This window comes from Lepidochelys kempii, chromosome 8 (assembly GCF_965140265.1).
Source record: "Lepidochelys kempii isolate rLepKem1 chromosome 8, rLepKem1.hap2, whole genome shotgun sequence".
Classification (NCBI taxonomy): domain Eukaryota; kingdom Metazoa; phylum Chordata; order Testudines; family Cheloniidae; genus Lepidochelys; species Lepidochelys kempii.
In genome coordinates, this window is record NC_133263.1 from 108150050 (window position 1) to 108175538 (window position 25489).

At 60.8% G+C, this 25489-nt stretch overlaps 1 protein-coding gene across 14 annotated transcripts in view; it reads right to left on the bottom strand.

The window, feature by feature from the left end:
• Positions 1 to 25489, bottom strand: part of SZT2 (SZT2 subunit of KICSTOR complex) — a 72651-nt gene that overhangs the window by 18017 nt on the left and 29145 nt on the right. For 7 of the 14 annotated variants that reach the window (XM_073358007.1, XM_073358002.1, XM_073358003.1 and 4 more), the window contains 36 exons: positions 22951 to 23064; positions 21259 to 21456; positions 21046 to 21164; positions 20346 to 20484; positions 19693 to 19854; positions 18561 to 18765; positions 18184 to 18296; positions 17599 to 17842; positions 16646 to 16805; positions 16470 to 16562; positions 16173 to 16254; positions 15528 to 15809; positions 14986 to 15124; positions 14463 to 14579; positions 14293 to 14356; positions 13828 to 14013; positions 13299 to 13697; positions 12989 to 13199; positions 12504 to 12578; positions 12230 to 12368; positions 11012 to 11132; positions 10662 to 10791; positions 10424 to 10576; positions 10120 to 10222; positions 9661 to 9778; positions 9126 to 9237; positions 8409 to 8527; positions 7831 to 7995; positions 6455 to 6536; positions 5721 to 5771; positions 2598 to 2786; positions 2116 to 2298; positions 1746 to 1921; positions 1372 to 1538; positions 929 to 1026; positions 140 to 272 (listed from right to left, as the gene is read on the bottom strand). In XM_073358007.1, the coding sequence (XP_073214108.1) occupies positions 140 to 272; positions 929 to 1026; positions 1372 to 1538; positions 1746 to 1921; positions 2116 to 2298; positions 2598 to 2786; positions 5721 to 5771; positions 6455 to 6536; positions 7831 to 7995; positions 8409 to 8527; positions 9126 to 9237; positions 9661 to 9778; positions 10120 to 10222; positions 10424 to 10576; positions 10662 to 10791; positions 11012 to 11132; positions 12230 to 12368; positions 12504 to 12578; positions 12989 to 13199; positions 13299 to 13697; positions 13828 to 14013; positions 14293 to 14356; positions 14463 to 14579; positions 14986 to 15124; positions 15528 to 15809; positions 16173 to 16254; positions 16470 to 16562; positions 16646 to 16805; positions 17599 to 17842; positions 18184 to 18296; positions 18561 to 18765; positions 19693 to 19854; positions 20346 to 20484; positions 21046 to 21164; positions 21259 to 21456; positions 22951 to 23064 (5341 nt within the window). The remainder of the gene's footprint in view (positions 1 to 139; positions 273 to 928; positions 1027 to 1371; positions 1539 to 1745; positions 1922 to 2115; positions 2299 to 2597; positions 2787 to 5720; positions 5772 to 6454; positions 6537 to 7830; positions 7996 to 8408; positions 8528 to 9125; positions 9238 to 9660; positions 9779 to 10119; positions 10223 to 10423; positions 10577 to 10661; positions 10792 to 11011; positions 11133 to 12229; positions 12369 to 12503; positions 12579 to 12988; positions 13200 to 13298; positions 13698 to 13827; positions 14014 to 14292; positions 14357 to 14462; positions 14580 to 14985; positions 15125 to 15527; positions 15810 to 16172; positions 16255 to 16469; positions 16563 to 16645; positions 16806 to 17598; positions 17843 to 18183; positions 18297 to 18560; positions 18766 to 19692; positions 19855 to 20345; positions 20485 to 21045; positions 21165 to 21258; positions 21457 to 22950; positions 23065 to 25489) is intronic. The other 7 variants (XM_073358012.1, XM_073358006.1, XM_073358000.1 and 4 more) reach the window with 6 other exon arrangements.

Below are 25489 nucleotides of genomic sequence, written 5' to 3' on the forward strand. Positions count from 1 at the left end.
CACCCCACCCAATCCCTGCCAGCTGCAACAGGGAGCGTGGCAGCAACCCCCCACCCTACCTCCCAGCTGAGCTCAGGGCAGCCGACTCCTTGGGCCCTTCTCCCAACCCCACAGCCGATCCCCCCAGCAAGACACTCACCAGTGCTGCTGGAACACCTTGACAGCGGTGTCGCTTGCCAGGGCCGTGACCAGGCTCACCACCTCCTCCAGGATGGAGGAGAGCAGGAAGCGGGAGACGATCTCCACCGAGCACTGCTGCACCGAAGGACACCCTGCCCCGCACAGGAGAAGCGGCATGAGCCACAAACACACCCAGTCACAAAAGCGGCCTGCTGGGAGCAGAGGGAGCTGGCCTCCTGCCGGGTTCTCAGAGTGCTCAAGAGTACCCTAGTGGGGACATGCTTGGCAGAGCATGGACTGGGAGGAGCCGCAAGGATCTCAGGCTGGTATTCCGAAGGCACAGTGCTCCTCTGCAGAGCTGGACAGTGCCCGACTCTAAAGCGCACTGCGTGGGGCTGGGCTCTGGCCTGTCTCCTCTGGCGGGAGCCCGCTGGCTGCAGACGCCTAGCAGACTCTCCCACATCGAACCCTCCTGATGGGCTGGGGAGTATGACCAGGTCTCCCAGGCTTCTATGTGCCAGACCACCAGCCTTGGCCTCTGTGCGGGCATGTGCGACACTGGACACTGGCTGGCCAGTGCAGGCCCATCTGTCAGAGGCCGGGTTACTGCTGAAGCTACACCCCGGGCACATGGTGCCTTTAAGGAAACAAACAGCACTTACAAGCTGGGCTAGAGGCACAGGGTGGGGGTCAGCATGGGCCAGAGGAAGGAATGGCTACACGGGGTCCCACAGACAAAGCTCTGGGGAGAAGATCCCCATTCCAGCCCCATCCTGCAAGGCAGGGGAGATGGGCCCGTAGTACATACCCAGCCGACTCATGAATGCCATCCACTGCCGGCAGGTCTGATTGAAGAGCGGGTGCATGGTGCCCACCTCCCCTTCCTCGAGCTGGCAGACTTGGCGCCTGTGGGGGCAGGGCACTGGTTATGCAGCCGAGGCCAGAGACAGACATAAGGGGCAGTGCAAAGCAGAAGCTAGAGGGATGAGTGGATGGTGGTGTCCCCCCTGGGCACATGTGATGTCTGGCCACTCTCCGTCCCTCCCTGTCCACACGCAATGCCCTGTGTGGGTCGCCACAAGCCTCGGGCCCAGCGGGCCAAAGCCCCTCTTGCTCAGAGTCCTGCCACGCACACAGCAGCAAGGGCAGCCAGACACAGCGTGAGGCCTGCTGTGGCCATCGCAGCACCACACCGTGCGCCTTCCCGGGCTGCTGTGGGTACAGCTGGCTGGCCGCGCGGGGGGCACTTGCCTCTGGGCCTGCTCCAGCTCGGCCGTGGCGGAAGCACGCTCCTGGCTCAGGTGCTGCTTGACGCTCTCTGTCTTGTGGCGGCGGCGGGTGCGACTCTCCTCTGGCCGCTCCAGCACGATGTCATCAGTGGTTTTGGGGCTGCCCAGCTCCGAGGAGTCGGCCTTACTCTGGGGGGCGGGGCACAAGAGGGGGTGAAGAGTGGAGAGAAGCAAAGCTCTGACCTCCCCTTGCCCGCCCACCCCAGCTGGCTCCCAGCTATAGGCCTGTCCCCAGCACAGCCGGCTCCTCCCCTCCCAGGCCCCGCTGTGACCCCAGCCCCGGGGGCCGGGCTCAGTCTGAGCACCCTGCTACAGCCCACGTCCTTCTGAGTGTACCAGCATGTCCCAGAAGCTCCGGCGTCCCATCTTGTTTGTGGGAGTGACTGGCTCGCCAGAGCCAGAGCTGGGGGCTGAGGCGAAGTGCAGAGGGGGCGGGGGCACTCTACTGGCACCAGCATTGCCTGCAGGAAGAGCCAGCCCCTTGGTCTCCGACATGGTCCTCCTGAGGCCTCCTGCAGACAGAGTACACATCAGAACCTGGGCAGAGGCCGTGAACCCAGCACTGGAGCAGCACGGTGGGGAGCGCTCAGCCAGAGCAGCCTCCCCACGGAACCAGGTCTCCCTGGCTCCAGGACACAGCTGGCTGAGGGTCCTGGCCCCACAGATGCTCGTGACAAGAAGACCCAGAAGAGACCCTGCAGCTTACCGCCACCGCTTTGCTCCTCCGGCGGGCAGGCAGCCTCCATGCAGAGTGGGGCCGGCAGCACTCGGAACTCCATGACTGCGTCGCACAGGGCGTGGCGCACGGCGCTGCGCAGCTTCTCCGACAGCTGCAGGGGGCTGATGTTCCCTTTCTCCCAGACATCCAAGCGCACCAGGGTGCAGGCAGCTGCAGGAAGAGGGTAGTCACCAGAGCTGCACGGCCCCTGCAGAGGGATGATCCCCCACAAGGCTCAGAGACACCTACAGCCACATGATGCCCTCTCCCCTGGGCACAACAGGCCCTCCCCAGCTCCAGCGAGCCATCCTGGGGACACGGTTGGAGGGCCCCCCCCCCGAGCCCTGAGCCCACTCTGTCTATGGTGCCCAGAGCTCGCCCGTCAGGCTGAAGCTCCTGCCCGGGCATAGGGTCAAGGTAGCTGCTCAGCGGCTGGGACTGGCTTCAGTACAGAACATGTACACTCCTACCTGGTTGGAGGGTGCCGGGCTCAGCATGGTGCCTGCTGACTGCAGTGAGGCTCTCAAAGTCTGAGTCCTGCAGCAGGTCTGTGCCAGGTGGAGATGGGGGCAGCTCCAGGGGACCAGACCGTTCCCAGCGCGCCAGTGAGAGGGGGCTGCCACGCTCATCCACGAATGACAGAGCAATGCATGCAATTCCTGCAGGAGAGGACAGTCCGAGTCACTGTGTGTCCGCCCTGCACTGGACATCCCCAGAGGGGATGAGTTGCAGATGCCCACATGATGTCTGGAGGAGGGTGCGTGGGGGTCCTGTACTCATCATGCTGCGTTTGTATTGTTGCTTTGGTGCCAGGAATCTAGCTATGCTGCCCTTGATCCCCCACCCCCCAGAATGCTGCCCTCCCCCGCCCCCCATGGATGTCCCCACAGCACCCTAGCTAGAACATGCCCTCCCCACTTCCGGGACAGGGCTCTGGTGTCCTTGCTCCTCTCCAGGCCAGCAGCCAACACTCTTCAGTAGCCCCCTCTGGGCCAGCACAGTGGTGCAGGACCTGTAGCTCCTGGTGGTGATGCTGGGGAAGGCTCCAGGCCTGCACTGGGGTTTTTACCCCCTCAGGGACTCACCCTGCAGGGGCAGACAGAGTGAGGGGATCTGGGCGCAGGGCATAAAGCAGTTAGTTATTTGTATGGCAGGAGCCAGACCCTCGATTGGCCCCACTGTGCCACACACAGCCAGAGGCCTTGTCCCCAGGGGTCCGCAATCTCCATCGGGGCATGGGGCACCAGCAGGAGAGGAAGGGAGGCAGCAGCAGGTAACACAGCCCAGCCCTGGGACCATAACTCAGCCACCCAACCCCTGCTAGCCCGACCCAGCCACACACTGTGCTTCTTAGTGCAGCTCTCCGAACAGCCACAGAATGGCAGCAGCCCATGCAGGAAAGGCCTGTGCAGGAAAGGAGGCTAAGAGCAACATGTCCACTGCACATTGTCCTGTGTGGGGTCCCCGCACTGCTGTGTCTCTGGAGAGAGAGCTGGCTCCCCATGGGCCACCAGGAGGGCCCTGGCAACTGGGAGGGGGTGCGGGGAAGCTGGCGGGGTAAGGGCGAGATCCCTCCTAGGGGCAGTATGCGCAAGGCGGCCCAGGAACCGACACTTAAGGGCACGGAGACAGGCAAGTCGCTGCACAGCGGCTGGCACACGAATGCACGCAGGACCTACGCGCAGGACCCACGCGCAGTGTGTGTCAGTTACATGCCAGCAACAGTGGCCATCACAGGGACCGCCAAGGCCCTGCCCCAATCCATCTCACGGGAGGGTAACCCCCTCCCCTGCAGAGGGCAGTAAGTCATTCTCAGGGTGCCAGCAACCCAGCTGGGAGAGTGGGTCACCAGGGCTGCCCATCACACAGGGAGGGCAGCAGGTAGCCGTGGCCTGCCCCGACTCAGCACCGGAAGCAGCGACTCCTTTTCCAGGGGGTGGAGGGAAGCTTCCAGCAGAGCAGGAGTCAGCAGAACGGCAGGTTTTTATCTTAGTGCCGCACCTCAGACGGTGCTGGGCCACTTCCCCTGCGGGGAGGGGGCGCAAAGGAAGGTGAAGAGAAGCAAGTGATGCCCCCTGCTACACACACTCCAGAGCGCAGTGCCCACCTTGGCAGCCCAGAGAGGTGCTGAGGTGGTGCCTTTTCCTGGCGCCCACATGTCAGAGCTCTGCAGTCTGGGATGGCAGCAGAGCGCTCAGATAGGTTCCCTGCAGCCTGCCCTTCTCCCAGGACATGCCCTGAAGTGTCGGTGGCAGATTCCCAGCAAGGTGGGTGCTGAGAGACGTTCATTGAGGACTATGATCATCATCCAGTTTGACTAGGCACGTAGCAGGCCAGAGACAATCTCTCCTGGGATTCTTGGATCCAGCCTAGAACTTCGGTCTGAGCTAGAGCAATGGCTAAATACGTCCAAAGTTTAATTTGTTTATAGTCTGAATTGCCTAGTTCAGCATCCCGCCCCAGATCCCGTTCGGCCTCAGTCTGCCAGCCTGAAGAGCCCTCTGCTAGCCGAACACGAGGCTCCGCCCCACAGGTAGGTACTCAGACGTGCTCCAATCACCCCTTCTCTCTCTCTTGCCAACACACTGAGCTCCTTTAGTCTCTCCTGACCAGGCAGGCTTTCCAGCTGGGACTCCTGAACCTTCCATCCCCCGAACGCACGCACACCTGAATGGGACACAGTAGCCAGGGCTGGTCCCTGTCTGCCTGCAGCAGGAGGGCTGCTACCCCATCCCTGGGGCAGGGCTAGCAGTGCAGCTTTTTGACTAGCTTCGGGGTTCCCCTGCTGCCTCATGCTGCGGGAGGACCCTGAGGTTCCCAGCTGCTGCAGGCTGAAGTCATGGAGGTCTCGTGAAGTCAGGGACTCCGTGACTTCCATAAGAAAATCGTAGCCTTAACCATTGCTGGTGTGATGGTGTTTAAGGCCCCGCTGAAACTGCAAACCTACTCTCCCACTCTTGGGCACAGCCTAGACGGGCAGCAACCGAGATCATGGTCCTCCCACTTCCTGCCAGGATTCCCACCCAGACCCACACTGATGGAGATTAGGGCTTTGTCCCCTCCTTTGTCCCCGTTCCCACTGGAAGTGCGGGCCAGACTGCAGCAATCACCCAGCCCCATCGCACCGGATCCCCTCCATCCAGCCCCATCACACCAGGGGTGCTGGCCACTATAAACCCCCAATGCAGCCACCTGGGTCTTGGGGTGCAGGGTGACCCCACACAGCTTTATGGACGCAGCCATGGAGGGAGCCTGTACCCTGTTGGCACTGCCTGCAGCATGCCCTGGTGGCAGGAGACATGTTCCCATTGTACAGAGCCCTGGAGCTCCCTGGGCTGAGCTAGGGGACGGGGGGAGCCAGGAGCAGAACACTCTCTCCAGGGGATTTGAGGGTCATGGCCCCAGGCAGCAGCAGCCTCCTGCTCACTGACCCCACAGGCCGCTGGGAAGAGGGAGCCTGGAGTCACAGACAGCCACACAACGAGCCAGTGCTGAAGCCACAATACAACCCAACCAGTCCATGGCAGGAACCAAAGAGGAGCCAGGTGGGGGGAGGGGAAGAGGTTCAGTGCAACACGAACCACAGGTGCTACCTTGAAAGTGGGAGAGCGGAAACAGGTGCTGCACAAGGTCCGACATGGTTCCTACACAACAGAAGAGCATTCAGAGGGCACCGCGGGCCACGCCAGCCTCACCACAGTCAGACACAGAAGGGACATCACCACCCAGCACAGGAGGGGCACAAGGGACCAGCTCCAAGCACAGGACGAGCAAGCTCTCCTCCAACAGCCCACAAGAATGGGCAGGGCACTGCACCCATAACAAATCCTCAGGAGCAGGTGCCTACGGTGCTCAAGGGACTCCATTGCCAGGCGCCTGCACCCAGCGGACCTGCCCTTCCCCACCCAGGACCCTGAACCCTGAGGGTTACCACACCCTCCTACCTGCTGGAACCCAGCTGCGTCTCACCCCAGAGCTGGCTGAACAGTGACCAGGGCGCACTGGGGCCCTCGGGGAACAGCGCCGCAGGAGCTCGGCCATGTCCAAGGAGCCTCCAGCCAGCCCAGAGCTGCACTGCAGCAACACCACTCCAACGGAAGGAATGGGGCAGGGGACCCTCTCCAAGCTGTGCTGGGCCCAACGGCCACGGCGGGGCTTTTCCCTGGGGGGACTCCCCAGGGAATAGATGATCCCCACGGCACCAAATCCACACTCTGCGTGCAGGGCACGTGCTGCCTTCCTTTCCCTGTGGGACGCTCAGCACGAGAAAGCAGCTCCCTGCTGCTTAGCCCCTCACCCAATGCTGGAGAGCCCAGCGCCCCAGTACCTTTGCCGCCAGTGCCTTGGCCACCGGGCTTGTTGTACAGGTAGAGATCTAGGTCGGGACTGCCACGCTGCTGGACGTAGTGCTGGGGAGCAGAGACGGAGCGGAGTGAAGGGCGTGCCAGGGTAAGCACCCCGCTGAGCGATGGGAGGCGGACCCAGCCACATCAGCAGGAGAGCAGAGCCTTGTCCCCAGGGACGGGCGCATGCCAGCCCAGCGTGGCTTCACCCACTGTAAGCGCTCTGCCTCCAGCCACATGAGCAGGCCCCTTGCTAACCCTGAGCCCGCCCCACATGGCATCTGCTCCAGCCCTGCCCTCCGTGCTCGGCCCTCATCATCTAGCAGCCTCTGGGACTCAGTGGGCCCTGGGCCGGTGCATAGCAACCTGCCTTGCTTGCTAGTGGCATCACCCCTCAGCCACAAGTCCAGAAAGGCTGCCTGGGACACTGAGCTGCCTAAGATGGCTGTCAGCCTGCCAGGCCCCACAGCTGGAGGAGAGGGGAGCAGACAGCCTGCCAGCCAAGCAGCACGCTGCTGGGGGTCAGTGGGCGCCGAACTCTCCACCACCGGCCAGCCCCACCTTCACGCTTTGCTGTGGAGTGGGTGGGACTAGAGGCTGGGTTCCGGAGTCTGAGCCTTCCTTAAAGGCATGAAGCCCTTGGACACACATGGCAGCACACCCAGGAAGCTGGAGCCCAGCAGACCCAGGGGAAGGCTCAGCACCCACATGGAGGCTGGCATAGCAGCTCTGCTCATTCTGTAGGTGTGGCATGGCTGGCCGGAAGTGCTGGCTCAGTGGGGCCAGGAGACAGAGCCACGGGGCATTGTCAGAATGGAAAGAGACAGACGTGGCAGGGGTGTCTCCATGGTGACTGCCAGGAACAGGACCATCAGCTTAGCTAAACACAGATGAGTGCTGCAGCTGGGCCCCTCCTACTCCCCACCCTCCTTGTCCTCTAGGTCATACCCCCCCCCACCCCAGGGCCTCAACCCCCTCCCCACCCATGTCGGCCCTTGGCTGCGCTTTGCTGTGCAGAGCGCTAGCTCTGTGGGGCATCAGCCTGTGCGTGGGGACAATGCCCAGCGCAGTGCAGTAGGGAAGTGGGGGGTGACTGCAGGGTAAGGAACCAGCACCCGGCAGTGCTGCCTGCACCCACTGCTCCCGGAGGGCTCTTCTCTTTGGGTGGGATTTCACTCTTCTCAGGCTCCAGAGCGGAGGGTCAGCCTGGACCACTCCACCACTGCCCATAAGCGCAGCCAGGCAGCCACAGACTGCACCCTCTGCAGCAGGTGGCATCTACCCAGTCTGAGCCCTGCACTCATACCACCCCCCAGCCCACTGTGGGAACATGGCCGCACGCAGGGCCCCAGCCCCTCACCTTGAAGTGGTGCTCAACGTTGCTGTCTGTGTACTTGGGGGTGTGCAGGAAGATGAGCAGGTTCTGGCGCAGATAACAGGCCACGGCATGGAGCCAGGGCAGAGAGGCAGAGGGCAGAGTGAACTGGAGGACTTCTGTGGGCGGAGAGCCCGGGGGCTGGATGAACTGTGAAGAGGAAACCTGCTAATCCCTGGGCACAGCACTCCTGGGAAAGGCAGCGTCAGACAGGCCCCTCCGAGCGCTGCTGCACACAGAACCCCTGAGGACCCAGCAGACGTACAAGGGGTGTTCATGGGCACCCTGTTCCAGAAATGGCCTGAAATAGGGGGTCTGCACTCAGACACCTGACAGGGGGCCTGTGCCACCCCAGCGCCTGACACCCTGGCCATGGAGACAGCCTAAGGCAGTGGATGCTGATTTTCAGCTGTTCCCTGCAGAGGCAGGGAGGCTGGCCCAGGGGTGGGGGACAGCAGAGGCGCAGCTGGACTGGGGGCTCCTGGTCTCTAGCAGGGTTATGGATCTGGTTCGGGTTCTGTACTGCACAGGGCAGCTGGCTGCAGGCCCTGGGGAAGCGTTACCTCCACGTCGGCCGGGGTCAGCTTGCAGTTCCGCACCAGCATGACAGTGATGATGTCCAAAGTGGCTTCATCCAGACGCCTGCGCAGAACCTTCACCAGCTCGTCTGTGATCTCGGGCCCTGGGGAGAAGCAGAGGTGAGAGCAGCCCCCAGGACAACATGCTCATCGGGGCACCACCACCGGAGGTCCTGCCCCACCCCTCAAGCAGGGCACCCGCCTGTCACAGCAAACCCCGAGAGGCCACGTGCCAGAGCAAGCTGCTCCCATCGGTGGAGCAGCCCTGGCACCAACCAGGGGAGGCATGGCACTGTCTGGGCCGCACATGGCATGTGGGGTTTGACCCTGGGGCCATCTGGCATCAATGCCCAGGACAGCTAGGGGGCAAGGGGAGAACAGGGCCCAGCCAAGGGAGAAACTGTTCCCCCTGCACCGAGACATGCCCCATGCCACACTGAGCTGCTGAGTCCAAGCCCCAGCACCTGGGGCATTGCTCAGAAAACAGCCAGGGCAGAGAACCTTGCCCCCCAGCCCACCCCCCACCACTGCCCCGGGGCGATCTAGCCCCCCAGCCCACCGCCCCGGGGGCGATCCTACCCCCAGCCCACCCCCACCCCCACGGCGCACCCCACTCCAACCCTGCCACTCCCACACCACTGCCCAGGGTAGGGGGTGATCGATCCTGTGCCTCCCCTCCCCTCCCCGGAGGTCATAACTCACCTGCTGGGGCGACACCATGCACCGTGAGCTGGATGTGTCTGTCCACCTGGCCCACAGGGCGGGCAGAGTCCGCGCTGCGGCAGGAGGCTGTGTCTAGGGAGGAGCGCAAACCCTGGAAGGAACAAAGGGGCTACACTAGACACACCTTCTTCCACAGCCCCACCCAGAACTACTGGGGGGTCACTGAGCTCTGGCAAGGTCCAGCACCTGCCGCTGCTCAGACGACCCCCCTACCCCACCCTGTCTGCAATTCCCCCCACATACCTCCCTGCCCTACCCGCAACCCCCCTACCCCACACTGCCCCTGCCCTGCCTGTAATTCCCCCACCTGTACCCCCCAACCCTCCCATGCCCCACATGCACCCCCTCACAAACCCATGACTGCCTACCACAGAGGAAATGGGGCTGCTCCCTTTATCCCAGGCTTTCGGCGCCCACCACCACTGCGTGCCCATGCTGGGCTCACTGACCCGCCCCCCACAACCCTGAGGAGCTGCCCCAGATCCCGCATGGACAGAGAGCACTGCAGACTTACTGTCTGATCCTCCGTGTAAATGGGCTCCTGACTGCGCGTCAGAGCCAGCGAGCGGCACGCACAGCCCTGGATGCTCTCCCCTTCCCACGCCTTCCCGCTGTGGGTGGTTTCAGAGAGTCTGGGCACAGGGAGAGAGGGACGGGAGAAGTGTGGGGCAGCAGCCTCAGCCCTAGGGGGTGGGGCCTGGGGCATTAAGGTGTCAGTAAAAAGGAGCAAGAGTTCAGTGGGGTTTTTACTGCAGGCTCAACGGGTCTCCGTGTGGAGGGCCAGGCAGCAGCGGGCAGGAGGGACCCAGTCTGCCTGGCACCCCGGTGGAATGATGCAGTCACTGCGGGTGCTGCCCAGACACAGACCGTCCCTGCCCCAAGGAGCCCAGAAATCCAGGGCAATAGCCTGGGATGGGGGCACGGCCTAGGGACAAGGCGACCAGGGGCAGGGTTGGGGAAGGGGGCTCCTTACCGGAGGTAGAAGACTGACTTGGTGGATCGCTCCTGGTAGACAAACATGTTCTTCCTGTTCACCACGCAGAAAGCATTGAGCACCGAGCGCAGCGCCTGGATAGCTGCAGAGACACAGGACACTGAGCTCTGTTCTGCAGCCCGCTGCCCAACTGAGCGCTCTGCCCCCCGGTGCAGACATGGGGCCTCCGCAGGCACCGCTCAGACTCCCGCCTGCCGGATGCTTGGGAAAGGCAGGGCCCGCCCGCCTGTGTCAGCAGGGCAGTCTGTCCCTATGGCAGCGAGGGGACCCCGATGGTACGCACCTCGTGAGACCCCCATGTTGGGCCCCATCTTGAGACGGGAGTGCACATGGATGAGGGTGCTCCACACCACGGGGCAGGCAAAGTGACCTGGCATGAACTGCATGGTGGCTGCCAGGTAGTCACGGGGCTGGTAGCTCTCCTCGGTGGAGTAATCTGCAGGGCAGAGAGTAGGGCACTCTGGTCATGCCGGGGCTGCAGGCCATTCCCTGCCTGGCAGCAGGGGAGGAGAGTGGCTTACCATCGGCGGGCTGGGCGCGCTGCCGGTAGGAATTGTAGGGAGTCTCGCTCTTCCAGATGTCCTCCTCGCTCTCCGCCACCAGCAGCGTGTTGCAGACGTGGCTGTCGTGCAGGTCCTGCAGCAGCAAGTGCTGCAACAGACATGGGGGGCTCAGGCCGGCTCACCACGGCCCGGGCCCCAGGGCAAGCAACGCTGGAACCCAGGGCCCAGGCGGAACAAGGGCTGCAGAACCCTCCTTGCACTGGTGCTACAGAAGGGAACTGGGTGCTGGGCCGAGCCCAGGAACCCCTGTTCATTCGAGAGCCAGGCTGGGCCTCAAAGCGCCAGAGCCTCCCCAGGAGCCACGTTACCTGGTTAACAACCCTGCAGATCTCGCCAATCTTCTTCACCACGGTCTGGTGGAGACGCAGACACTCCTCGGCCGGCTCCTTCCCGGCCTCAGCCATCGCCATCTGCTCCGCACTTGGGCTGCTTCGTGGGGATAAGAGAGGGAGGTCAGCAGGCCTATGGGGTACAGGCTACGGGGCCCAGTGATGGGCACAGTGCCTGGGAGCCCCAGCTGCACTGGGGAGGTCCTTGGCAGCTGGCAGGGACGGGGGAAAGCTGGCAGAAAGGGCTGGTCTCCCAGTGGGCAGGAGGGATAGAGAGGAGTGGTGTGATGCATGGAAGGGGAGGACAGCCAGTCAGGACCCCAAGCCTGGACAATGGAAAAAGCAACAGCCAGAGTGGCTGGCAGGACAACATAGGGAGAGACAACAAATCACTCCTTGGCAGGGAGATGTGAACTGGGGCTGTGAGAGCAGAGACCCAAGACTGGGGCGCAGGGCTGGGAGTGAGAGCAGTCACATGGGGGTCCTGGAGAGAAGGGCAGACAAGGGGATCTCAGAACCTGTGGGAGCAGGCTTGGGGCAGGCATACTGGGGCAGGACGGAGACTCGCACCCCACGACCCAGACTGCAGGCAAAGGTGCAGGGGGACTCCGTCTGCTGTGGGAAGGATCAGCAGAGGGGAGCGAGTGGGATCCAGTGGGGAGGGGCTGGGAGCAGCAGAGGCCGCAGAGTCCTGCTGAGTGGGGTGTGCGGCCATTACAGGCTCCAGACAGGGAGCAGCAGAGTTGCTAGCAAGGAAGGCAGCTTCTCCCATGAGTGGCTAGGTGCCTGCCCCAATCCCCCTGGCCACGGCCATGGCTGGGGGGGCAGCTGGAAGGGCAGAGCGACAGGAAGCCCCAGCTAGCTCAGCTCACAGAGATTGGCAGCATTAGCCCAGCTTACCCTGCCACACGTGAGAACGAACCACCCAGCTGTTTGTCTGAGGTTGTGAGCGTTGTGACAGGGGCTGTTGTGTCCTGTGCCCCATGTGACATGGCTGGCACCCGAACACCCCAGTGCTGGGCTGGGGGCAACCAGGGTGCCCCCGAGACAGACAGCAGATGCAAGGAGCGAGCCAGGCTGGGAGCAGGTGACAAGGGAGCAAAGGCACTGGGGGCAGAGAGCAGGAGAAGTCTGCGGGCCAATGCAAGTGACAGGAAGGGGGTGTGGAGATGGGAGCCGGCACAGCACCTTCATTACCGTGTGTGAGAATACACCTCTACCCGGTCCTGCTGGATCTTTACAATGAGCCAGAAATCCGGCATCAGGGGGCACTTGGGGTCATGGTCGCTCATCAGGGCTTCCTCGCACTCTGAGTCACTGCTCCCTCCATCGTAACCTGCCGCAGAAACACGGGCCCTGTGAACACAGCCCTCCCCCGGTTCCTTCCAGAGCGGTAGCCGGCACCTTGGAGCCCAGCGCCCCAGCAAGTCCCGTGCCCCACGCTGCCTGCCCTTGCCGAGGAGAATCTCACCTAAGTGATCCGAGTCCATGCTGCCCTGGCTTGACACTAGACTCTGCACTCGGCTGGGACGCTGCTTACTGGCGCCTGCGGGAGAAGAGGGGGCACTTAGCAGAGCACTTGTTGCAGCTCACAGACCTGCGCTCCCAGACTCCACAGGGTGGGACATCACACCACCCAATGAGCAGCACAGGCCCAGGGTTCCGGGAGGTACAGTGACAGGCCCGGGACTGACTCTGGAGCGGCCTGTGTGCCTAGAGACACCCAGCACAGCCCAGTTCATGAACCTCCGTGTGCCAACAAGCAGAACCAACCCCCCAGGCTGGCATGGAAAGGGGGAGGCAGACGGCCTTGAGACACCCCATTCCCAGGAGCAGGGCTCCCCCGATGCAGAACACCCGTGTCAAGCAGGGACCACGAGGCAGCACCCAGGAAGCTGCTCTCATGCCGTAGGCTCCAGCCCAGCACATGCTGCCCAGCCCCATCAGGGCTCCTACCTTCCCTGCCCTGGGTCCCCGAGTCAGACAGGATCGCTGTAGATGGCGATTTCTCAGCACTCCCCTTCTCCGAGGACAAGGGCAGGAACCGAGAGTGGGGAGGAGTCAGGGGGGTCATCTCCCGGGCTGCCTCCTCCAGCGAGCTGTGCTCCACAGCTCCACTTTGCTCCACCACTCCACTTTGCTCCAGCCTCAGCACCTCCTCTGGCTCCTGCACCCAAACCAGGGACTGCATTACTGACCCACCCCCGGGGCTGGTTGCCAAAGCTCAGCTCCCCCATGCCATCCAGACAGCATCCATCCTTCTCACCTCATCCTGCATCTGGTCGCTCTCACCCAGTGCATTTCCCACATCTGGCCCAAACTGGCTCTCACCCACTGGCCAGGCCCAGAGGCCCCCAGTTCCCTGCGGCAGGGAGGGCATTGGATGGTTTGGCTGGAGGCCTTCAGCATCTGCTTCGCTACTCCCCTCCTGCCCAACATGGCTCTGGGCTGCTCCAGGGCTTCCTCCTGGCGCGGGCCGCTGCAGGCTGGGGACAGCGCTGGCGGGGGTCTCTAGGGGGCTCGGCCACGCCTGTGGGGGCTGCTGCAGGCTGTGGACAGTACTGGCGAGGGTCTCCATGGGGCGCAGGCGGCTGACGGAGACGTAGTGGTAATCGCAGCCCTCTGCATTGAGCACGTAGCCCGGCAGGGTCATTCTCCGGAACTCCTGCAACACAGAGCCCAGGAGAGTGCGCTGGAAGGGGGGCTGGCCACTGCTGAGGGCAGAGCAGAGAGCATACTGGGCACGCACGTGGGGGTGGGGCGGGACACATCGGCAGGGGCCGTGGGGCTCTCACCTCTCTGAACTTCTCCAAGGAGTGCTCGGGCCCGAAGACAAACTGCAGGGGCACCACCTCACTGTGGCAGCTGGGCCGCCCCTGGGAGCTGTAGACATGGGTGGCGACCCGGTCCAGGACCGAGGCGCTGACCGCCTGCGAACGGCGCAGGGCAGACACCATCTCATCATCCAGAAGCCAGCGGATCTAAGGGCCAAGGACACGACCTGGATGACCTGTCCCCACACTCCCCGCCATGCATCCTGGGTCTCTATCTCCCTCCCCAGCCATGCCCACTGGTGGCCAGAGACCCTCCTGCACCAACCCCAGGCCTTGGCTGGATTCAGACAGATTTGCCCCAGCAGCTGGGCAGCACACAGCCAGTATGCAGCCTGCTGCAGGCAGCATTGGTCCCCGGGCTGGGACACGCTTGGTTGGGCGAGAAGGCGGCTCTGCGGTGACCCAGGCAGGGCAGCCAGGGCTCACCTCATTCATGGTGGCTTCGACAGCTTGTCTGTGTACCCCTGGGAGGTTGGAGAGCGCTGGGTGCCTATGAGAGAGGGAACAGTAGGGTTCATTCTCCCGCGCCCCCTGCACTGCAGCCTAGCATGATGTCCAGCGTACCAGCCCAGCTGCCAGGCCAAGGGGTGCAATACCTCTCGCCTCCAGTAGACGGCAGCCGTTCCAAGTTGTGCATGAGCTCCTCGTCCGAGCGAAAGGAGGAGGGCTGCCCGGGTGAGCGGGCGAAGGAGATGCTGCTCTCAGACGTGTACCTGCCATGGGAAGAGAGCACAGGTTGGGACAGCAGCCCCAGAGCCCCAGGCAGGAGCCACACAGAGGTGGCTCCAGTGGAGTGCAGGGGCCCCAGGCTAGGGCTGGGCAGCTGTGGAACAGAGGGCTGTTTCTCCCATAGCCAGGGACCCTGGTGCCACATCACGGGGAATCAGGGCAGTCTGGCTCTACAGGACGGTCCAGGATGCGAGGGGGGAATTCCACCTTCCTTGTCTGGAGGGGTCACAGTTCAGGAGAGTCAGGCCAGCTGGGTGCCTGGTCTGAAGGTCTGCCGGTCGACAGGGCTAGGGGAGCCGGGCACCTGGTCTATAGATCGGAAGGGCTGGGAAAGCCAGCCCCTGGTCTGGAGGGGTCAGTTCAGGGGAGCCAGCCCGGTCCCACACCCACCTGTTGTGGTGAAGGTCAGCGTTTACACCTTCTATCTCCAGCGGCAAAGTCAGCACGAAGATGTCCAGGGTCACACAGAGGTCGCTGAGATCAATGCTGGCCATAGCCTGGCAGCTCTCCAGGCAGCTCAGCACTTCCCCTGAGGAAGGACACCAGGAGGTCAGGAGAAGGGGCTGGCATGGGGGTCCTGTGCCAAACTCCACCCTGCTCAGACAGGTGGAAGAGGCCCCTGAGGGGTGCAGGGGAAGCCCAGGTTCTGCAGTTCCTGTGGAGCACCCTGAAGCCACTTTCCCAGGGACCAGGAGGGCTGGCTGGCTGATGGCACCAGCATGGTACTGGGAGAGCTCTGGCCTCCAGCCTGGGTGGGAACCTGCCTCAAGCGAGCAGCCTCTGGGGCAGAGGGAGAAACGAGAGCGCTGTGCTCCAAGGTGCTCCGCTCACCCAGCCAGCAGCCTGGCATCGACCCAGGCTCCCCGCTGGAACCCTTCAGCTCAGGCTGCAGCCAAGGCCCTAGCCCTGGCCGCCTGCAGGCACGCTCTTACCCAGGCAGGTGGGCAGCGACCGCACGGGCATAGAGCTGTGCTGGCTGCGCAACTTCACAGAGCAGGTCAGGTGCATGAAGAGCGGTGGCATCTCCTGCTCCAGGAGCTCCTGCTCATTCAGCGAGTCCCCGCCCAGGACGCTGAACGAGTCGTCGTCGTGGTTGACGGTGTTCGAGTCCGAGAGGGAGCCCACGTCTAGGAATTCGTTCTCCAGCTTCTCCCGATACTCCACCTCCAGCTCTGGGTCACTCTCCGTGGCAATGCCGCAGCCCGACAGGGTCCCTGCGCATACACAGGGCTGCTCCACTCTAGCACAGTGTAACCGCACTATTACCCTGCTAGTGGAGACGCAGCTCACAGCAGCAGTGTCAGCATGGCCAGGACTGGCCCCCCAATGAGCCGCACTTATAACTGCAGCTACACTAGGGCTTCTGCCCGTACAGCTACGGCAGTTGTGTGTGTGTGTGTGTGTGTGTGGGCCGGGGCGGGAGAAAGAGGAGAGAGATCTTCACACTGCTCCCAGAGCTACGCTGGAACACTAAGTGCAGTCCAGCCGAGCTCCCCCGGCCGTGAAGTGTGGTGGAGTCCAGCCCCCGCGGCACTACTGCCAGGCACATGCACTCTGTAGGGAGGACAAAGAGTTACCTTCTTCAGCTGCCAGTTCAGCCTCCGACCCCTCCATGTCCTCGCTGCCCTTCCTGTCTGCCTGGTCCCGGGAGGCCTCCTCCTGAGCAGGGGGAACAAGCTCGTGTCAGTCAAAAGGCTGGGCAGCAGGGCAGGCTGCTCCAGCACCCCGGGGGCTCAGTGGACGCCCAAAGGGTAGACCTGGGGAAAGACAAATAGCACTTCCCTCCTTGGCAGAGCCTAGTTCACTTGTCCCGCCACCAGGGCACTGGGGCCGCACCAGGCACAGGGACCCAAGCCCCCACCCCACACACACACCTCTTTCTTGGCACAGGGCGGACAGTAGAAGAAATAATGAGGATTCGACAGCACTGGCTTAAAATGCAAACTCCCGATTTCTAGGAACTTCTCCTGCCGAGAGAGAAAGGAGATTGTGAATGTGAGACTGACCCCCTCTGGCCTCAGCTCACTGCATGCTTGCTCCCCTCCCTCACCTGGATGATTTTATGCAGGTTGGGGTGCACCTGGCAGGGCTGGCCACTCTCCAGCAGGGATAGGGGGAACTCCGGGCAGCAGCTGGCGCTGATCTTGGGCTCCTCAGTGGGGCATGAGAAACCTCCGTGGTCCTGCTCGCTGTAGTCCTCCATCTCCGCACTGACGAGGCCACATGCATACAAGCCAGATGGGCACAGTACGAACCATGAACAGAGTCACTGTCACCTCCAGGTACAATGCCACCATCCCTAGCCAGTAACAGACCTATAACCCACCCAGCCCAAGGTGCTGGAAAACACCTCTGCCCATGGCAGCCAACTCCACTAGGTACCCAGACTGCCATGCAGGCCCTGCTGGGTACCGTGCCCCTCTGCTAAGCCCGGGGGGTAGGACCCAGGAAGAAGAGTAGAGAGACAGCAGCTTGGTATCAGGCCTTGGACTCTATACAAGGGCTAGGGGGCAGCTGTGTCTATACCAGGCCTTTGCCAGGCTTTCAGGAGAGCAGAGGGAGTCAGATCGGGGCCTGGGTACAGACACAGAGTCCAGGCACATGGGGGAGGGCTGGTGCCTCTGGAGAAGTAGGCAGAGTGCAACACTGTCCCTGCTCAGTGCTGACTGAGGCTGGTCTCTCTGCACACAGCGGGTATTAACCAGCTGATCCTGTGGGATTCAGGGCCCTGCAGCCATGCCGCAGACCTTGGCTCAGCACGAAGTCCACCAGCCACAGAACTCGTCATGCAGACATCTCGTGCCATTCTGTGCCTAGGCACCGTACCCCTTGGCAGCACCAGGGAGAGGGAACCTGGCAGTACACCCAACCCAATGCTGCCTTACTTTCTTAGCCGTCCTGCTCCATGATGCTGTGTCTCCTCTGCATGAAAATGACCCATGAAGGCCCAGGAGCTCACAGCTCTTCCCTGAATCAATGGGAAGGGTGGCAGATGGCTCCTACCTAGACTCTGAGATGAGGACGCCTCTCTCCCTGGAGAGCGGCTCTTCCTCCTGCTCCAGGCTGGCTGCCCTGGGGTGCGTATGGAAGTGCCGGTGGCTCTCGCGGAAGGCCCGAACGTGGCTGCAGAGGGTCAGCAGGAAGTTGGTGATGTCTATCTCCTGCAGCAGCTCCTCGCAGTAGTCCATGGCTGTGAGAAGGTCCTGGGAGCTGATGCTATGCGACTGCTGCAGGCTCTTGAACAGCCCTGTGGGTGTAACACCGGGCTGAGTGCACGGCTGTGTCCAGCGGGGCAGGAGGTGGAAAGGGAGTCCATGGCCAAGGTTACTCAGGCAGCTCAGAAAGCCCACAATGAGAGGACTTAGCAAGCAGTGCCCGCTCTGTGCTGAGCTCCCCACAGCTGTGCCCACAGACCTGGGCCCCAAGGGGCCATGCGGGAACAGCTTTAAGCCAACTCTGACAAGAAACTAGTTTCCTGAAGAGAGTGCACCCCTCCCCTCGCCCGCCAGAGAGTGGCGTCTAGGAAGGCCCTGGTTCAGCCCCCCCTCCATGCCAGGGCACAGCGCCTTGCCATGCCCCTCTCCTTACCTTTCACATAGCACTGGTGGGAGTGCTCCTGCAGCAGCGTGCAGTAACTCACCAGCTCCTTGTGCTTGTGGTCTAGCCAGGTGGCATTTGTGGGGCGCTCCAGAAACTGGGACCTGGAAAAGAGCAGCAGCATCACCACTCAGCCCTGCTGGAGGAAGAGGTAATCTGTGCAGGGCCAGGCCGGGCCATGGCCAGCCTACAAGCTCCTGCAGGCAGACAGGCACCACTGTGAGTGAGAAGGAGTATGCCAGCAGACTAGGGCAAGGCTGGAGCCAGCATCCTGCACAGGAAAGACTCGACTGTGCAGCCCTGAGCTCCCTGCACTTTCACCCAAGGAGGATGCGCTCCCAGCCCAGAGCCAGGGAAGCTGGCTTTACCTGAAAAAGATGTCCCGCGGAGGCCGGTGTGTCCGGGGGCTGACCATCTGCTCCCGCAGCAGTTCCATGGAGCAGCTATAGACGTAGATGGGGCAGCGGACCCGGTGGCACTCACTCAGCTCGGGCTGTGAGGCCTGGCGGCTGAAGGAGATGCGTACATCCTTCCGCAGGGCAGCGCCTAGCTCTCCTGCGTCCTGGCCTGCTTCTGCAGAAGAGAGACGCCCTGAAGGAGTGTTTCCCACTGACAGCCCGACACACCAGCCACTATGTCTGGGCCTGCCCTTTCCTCACTAGATTGCCCATTCCGCTCAGTATGCCAGTTTCCCCAAGAGCACCGCCCCCCCGTCTTGCTCCCATGCCCCCCAGCCCTTCTTCGGGCCCACAGGGAGCATGAGACCGGTTTGTAACTTCCCTTAGTCTCTCCCCACCAGACCATATTGGGCTGAGCTCCCTGGGAGCTGGCCCAGGGCTTTCCCACTCCTGTCCCCTGCCACGGCTCTGTACAGCAGCATGGGCCCTCCGCTCCTCAGACACCAGCCAGCCAACTGATTCCCCCTCCCCTTTTCAATATCCAGGGCTCTGCATGGGGCTCGAACACCCCCCGCCCGTAGTGCTGTGTCTTCCCCTGCCCTGTGGGGGCTGTGATCTCCAGCAAGGAGCAGTGGCTCCGGTCCACGCTACCAGAGCGACACAGCACACTCTGAACAGCCTGTCGGGACAGGGTCTGGGTGAGATCCAGGGGCCTCCATGGCAGAAGAGCTGGTGTCTGTCTGGCACCAGCGCTGCACTCTGAGGAAGCCCCGTTGCTTTGCTGGAGGCAGAGTCACTTGGTCTGCAGCCTGTGGGCCAGATTAGCAGACATCCCTTTCCCAAGGAGCGGCCCCTCTGGAGGGGTGCTGACTGCATACATAGCTATGCTGCCTGGGGACTCCTCAGCCCTTCCCCATGCCCTTATCAGGGGACGGGCATACCGCACAGCCACGCCGGGCTGAGCCAGGAGCAGCACATAGTGCACAAGCCTCTGGCCTGCCTGGCCATGGCAAGCACTCTGAGTGGGAGAGGAGGACTCTCCTGGGCTCAGGAATGGCCCCTGCCCACAGAACATATGGGGTGGGGAGCCAGGGGTCAGTACCATTGGCCGGCGTTACACTGAGAGTAGGTAGGAATGCCGCAGCCGCTGCCTCCTCAAGTCCCGTTCTGCCCGGCTCCCCACAGGCAGGGTCCACGCTCTCTCCTGCTGAGCTGTCCTCCTTCAGGGCTTTCTCCAGAGAGCAAGCCATCAGCTTCTGTACGTCTAGAGAAGGAAAGGAGAGGTCAGGCCCTTCCCACATATCCCGACAGGCGGTGGCTGCTGCCAGCCCAGTACCCAGCTTGGAGGGCCAGCCAACTCAGTAGCTCACCCTGGGTAACTGGTATCAACCCTTTAAATACCCACCTCCTGTGAGAGGCAAGGGCCCTCAGAGAACGCCCTGCCAACCGCCCCAGCCTCCACCCCTGGTAGCCCCAGGGGGCTTCACTCGGGTCCCCCACCCCCATGGCGGGGTGGGGAGCTCAAGGCATGCCCCAAACTAGGTTGCAATAAATTGGGGAAAGCCAAAGCTCCACACGGGAGCCAAGCAACAGCCAGACTGGTCCCAGAGCGCTGCAAGAGGCCCATTGATAAGCCCCTCAGCCTCGAGCTCTGCCCATCCCCACATAGCTGGAAGGCTGTCCCCCCCCAGAGAGTCACTCAGCATTCCCGCTGCCGCCCGACTCAGTTCCCTGGCTCAGCGGGGGCAGACTCACCAGGGAAGGTGGCTGGCAGGAAGGTGAGGAAGAGGTGCTGTGGACTGACCAGCTTGGCATAGCATCGCCACTGCAGGAGACACCCAGCAGCATCGGCCGGGGACACATCGGCCTCCGGCAGCTCTGCGTTGCACAGGCTCTGAGGAGAGAGCACAGCGGGGGTAAGACTGCAGGGACGCCCCCAGGGCAAGAGAGGGGTGACGCAGAGCAGAAACACCCCAGGGGGGCTGTTTGGCCCTCGGGTGCAGCAGCCTCTGCGTCCACGCGCTTGACCTGCTGACAGAGCAGCTGGCTCAGATCCGCACTGCTGCACGCTGCATAGGCTGGGCCTCCCCCGTCACTGCAGGTATAGCACAGGTGGCCATGGGGCCAGCTTCCCCAGGCCCTCCTCAGCCTCGCTCCTGTCCTGGGTCACCCCCAGCCCTTTCTTTCGCTGCCCTCTCCATGGGCAGTGCCAGCTGGGGCAGTTCTGTGTCCCTGCCCCCAAGCGGGGCCCTCGCTTCTCCCAGCCCCTGAGCAGCCAAGAGACGCTGGTGGGTCATCACAGACAGGGGCTGGATCTTCAGCGCTCCATCCCCAGCCCCTGTCACAGGGCTCGGGCCGTGCCCCAGCAGCTCCCCTTTGGGCAGCATTCAGGAGCTTTCGGGGCAGGGGGCCCATGGCCCCAGCAGCACGAGGGATACAGAGCCAAGGGAGGTACCTGCAGGGTGCTTGTGCAGCCACTCACGTCCCTGGTAGCGCTACTGCCAATAGGGTGAGCACCCAGAGAGGGACCCTGCTGTTCCAGGGGCGCAGGGGCCTCCAGGGGCTCTTCTGGAACTGAAGAGACAGGTTGTGAGGAGGGGAGCCCAGGTGCAGGGCACCAAAGGCCCCCTTGCTCACATCTCCGGCTGCCAGGCTCTCAGCCCCTTACCTCGGATCACCGGGAGCGTGAATGGGGGCAGGTGGCCATCGCGGTCCCGCTGCAAGACCTGCTCCACGAAGGCTGTATGATCCGAGTCCACCAAGGGGACCTCCCGGTCGCTGAGGTAGTGCTGCAGGCAGCCATGGAAGAAGTCTAGCAGCACTTCATTGGGTGCAAACGAAGAGTCCTTGGCCGTCGCATCATCCTCTGCTCCAGAAAAGAACCACCAGCATCAGAGACCCCCTCCAGCCAGCTACTGTCCCAGCACCCCTCCCGACAGGCAGCTCATAGCAAGGAGCCAGCTGCACGTGACTGGTGAGGTTTTCCCTTTACGTTTACACAAGGCTGAGAGGGAGCCCTCTACTATCAGCCACACAAACCTCTCTGCACTCACCCACACCAGGTCCTGGAACCATGCTGAAGACGAGGTCCAAGAGGTAGGAAGCCACAAGACAGCACAGAGACCCAGGCCTGGCACTAGCAAACAGAGCTGCTGCCAAGCTGACCCCAGCAGAGGAGCAGCAGCAGCCCCCCAACGTCTCCGCCAGCGACGCTGGGGCTGCAGGAGCCACCCCGCATGCCCCAGCTGGGAGACGTGAGTTGGCACTGCTGCAGGGAGGGGAGGAGGCAGCTCCCCTACCCTGCTGTAATAACTGGGGCCCGGGGGCCTCCCCGAGCTGTGAGGTCAATGGTGCAAAAACAGATGAAAGTTTATAAAACATTCCAATCACCTACATCAATGTTAATAGAAAAGGTACAGAAGGGAGACAGCCCACATCCTAGGCAGCCTGCTGATACCACCCCCAGACCGTCGGGATCATTGCTGGAGGACTGTGGGACAGAAATCGATGGAACAGAACTGGTGTGTCGTAAATTAGACCTAACTCGTGAACAAAATGATGACGGGCTGGGGTACTGCACCCATCACCTCGCTTTGGGGTCCTGAGAGTACTGGCTGAAAGACACCCCCCCATCCCACTCTGGGATGCCAGGAGCCACTGCGATACTGATGGGCCTTCACTGGCCTGATCCCAAGAGCTGCCCTGGCCAGACTGGGCCAGAGAGGGGGACCCAGATCACCTCAGCTCCAGCTAGATTCCAACCACCACCTGGGACGTGAGGCATTAGTTTCTGCTGTCGCCCCTTCTCCCTCCCTTTCGTCCCCCACCTTATTTCCTCTTTCCTGTGCCTGGCCCTTGGCCCTTTGCCCTTCGTCTAAAGAGAGTCCGGCTTAGCTGGCCAAGACTGGACATTTTGCAACACTGTGGGAGCCTGAAAGACGACAAAAAGCAATTCCCTGAACGGCTTGAGGGTGGCACCAGTTTGCCAGTGCTTGGGGTGCTGATTAGTCTCTGTGCTGTGCTTGTATTTCTCCAGCAGTGAGACTGCAAGCGAGCTAGCATGAGAGATAGCAGCTGCATTTTCCCTTTGCTCTTCCTTTCTCTCCCCTTTGTAGGTGCGCATCTGGCTTCGTTTTCAAGGAAGCAAACTAACTAAGCAGCAGCAAATCCAGCCCTCCTCTCTTCCCCAAAAGCAGGGTTACCGCAGTCAACACTGTGGAAAGGAGTGTCAAACAAGGAAGGCTTCCCTGCTAACAACTCTGCAGCAAAAGGAGTGTGGTTACAATGAATGCCTGACTCAGTAGTCACATTCCCTAGGCTTTCACTCTTCTCCCTGTCTCCAACAAATGTCAGTGCTCACCTCCCGTCAGCATGAGGAAGAACATTTCAATCTGCTGGCATTTGGGTAGCAGCTTCAGGAGGCTGAACTGGAATGGGATCTCATGCACATGGGAGCCAGCCCCCATGTCAGGGCCTGCAAGGAGAACAAGGGAGATGAGGCCCTTGCTCCCTGCCCATCTGAGCAGGGGAGGGGCAGAGGAGCTACAGCAGCATCAGGTGGCTGGAAGCAGCACAAGCTGGGAGACATGCACACAACACTGAAGGCGCCTTTGTGGCTCACTTTTCAGAGTAGCAGCCGTGTTAGTCTGTATTCGCAAAAAGAAAAGGAGTCCTTGTGGCACCTTAGAGACTAACCAATTTATTTCAGCATAAGCTTTAGTCTCTAAGGTGCCACAAGGACTCCTTTTCTTTTTGTGGCTCACTGTGTAGTGGCACCTAAAGCCAAGGATTCATTATTAATTATTTCTATTATCGTAGCATCTAGGAGTGCTAGTCATTGAGTAGGACACTAGGCATTGGACAAACCCAAAACAAAGAGACAGCCCCTGTCCCACAGAGCTGCCGATCTAAGGGCAAGAGATGGCCACAGAGACATGGCATTGGTCAGCAAGACGGGCAGCGGTCTCATCACACAATTGGCTGTAGACGGCAGAGCAGATTTTGCAGGAGGCTAATGGTTCCTTTAGGGGCTGTTTACAGGGATCTCCACCCAAGCGTGAGGGGCAGCAGGGGACAAACCACAAAAGGGCTGGAGGGTGGCACCTAGGGCCAAATGGAGGTGGGAGCTGGCTTTTCTGCACTGAGGGAGATGATGCACGGGATGGGGATAAGAGGGGATGGAGAGATCAGGAGGCGGGATGAGCGGCAGGCAGCGAGGTTAGGGAGAGAGAAATGCAGATGTTTCTTGTCTGCTGTGGCCTGGAGGAAGGAAAGTTGTTACAGAGGAAGGGGAGAGCATGATGCACTTTTTCAATTATCTCTTGAAAGAAAATCAGTGAGACCCTGTCGAGCGGCGATGCTCAGACCTCAGCGACTCAGGAGCCAAAGTAGCAGCCAGCATTACCCAAAAGAGCCACAGCCAAGTGGAGTCATTGTTTCATTTACTATAGTGCTGTAGTGTCATATTTAAACAGTATGACTGGGAAATACTTTACATTTTGTATATATTCTCCTCCTTGTGCGTCCGGGGACAGAATAGGCCCACTGCTCCTCCTGCATGGCGTAAGAGGGGACTAAAAGGGGGCTGCCTGAGAGGGATGGGCTCCGCCAGGTTAGAAATTTGCCCAAGACACATCATATGATGAGCAAGTCAACCATGTCCATACCAGATTGATCGCAGCCCATCTTAATAATGACCATGCCGTCCGTCTCCCACCAGGGCAGATGCGACCAGTATACTACTGGTGTAACCCCAACAAAGAGGATCCATGGAAGAGATATCACCACCACAGCCACATGGAGAGTAAGGATGTTGAAACAAATAGGGAGGTTTAAAGAACTCACGTACGAAATGGAACAATACACCTGGCACCTCCTAGGAATCCGAGGTCAGATGGAAGAACTTCGGAGAGGCACTAAAGGAAGAAGGCCATGTACTCTATTATAGTGGAGAGGACAAACATGTCAACAGCGTAGGATTTCTTGTGCATAAAGATATCAAGAATGCTGCCCAATGCCCAGCAGGCTTATTTCCATCCATCTAAAGGCAGTACCGTTTAATGTCACAATGGTACAAGTCTACGCTCCTACAACAGACTATGATGATGAGCAAATTGTAAAAATCTTCAATCAGCTCCAAGACATCATCGATAAGGTACACAAGAAAGATATCCTGATTGTACAAGGAGACTGGAATGCTAACGTGGGTACTGACACACAGGCAGATTGGCAAGATTATTGTGGCCCTTTCTGTAATGCAGTAACCAATGGAGAGAGGATTAAGACTTTTGGAGTTTGCCAGCTATAACAATCTGGTTCTTGCAAACACATTAGGAGCACATAAAGCATCCAAAAGATTAACGTAACATGCACCTAATGGTCTACATCACAGCCAGATCAACTACATCATGGTTCAAAACTGATTTCGTTCTGGGATTAACAGAGCTAAAACAAGGAGCTTTCCTGGTGCTGATATTGGAAGCAATCATAACCTTGTGATGCTAAATTTTTGACTGTGACTAAGGAAAATTGTCAGGCCAAAGTTCACCAGAACTAAAAGCGGCAAAGAGTGCTGTGGCACCTTATAAACTAACAGACGTATTGGAGTTCCTCTCCACATGGCTAAATGCAGTGCCTTGCATGGTGTCAAGTATCAGATGGGTAGCCGTGTTAGTCTGGATCTGCAAAAGCAGATCCTTAACTAAGTTTGACTTAGAATGACTCAGAGACCGAAACACTGCAGAGTCATTCCAAGCAATAATCAGCGGAAAATTTGTCCCACTGCTTGCTGTAGAGGATGACGTAGAAACAACGACCAACCATTTCAATGCTGTAATGAATGAGGCAGCAATGGACATCCTTGGGAAACATCGTAAGACGACAAAACCACGGGTCACAAA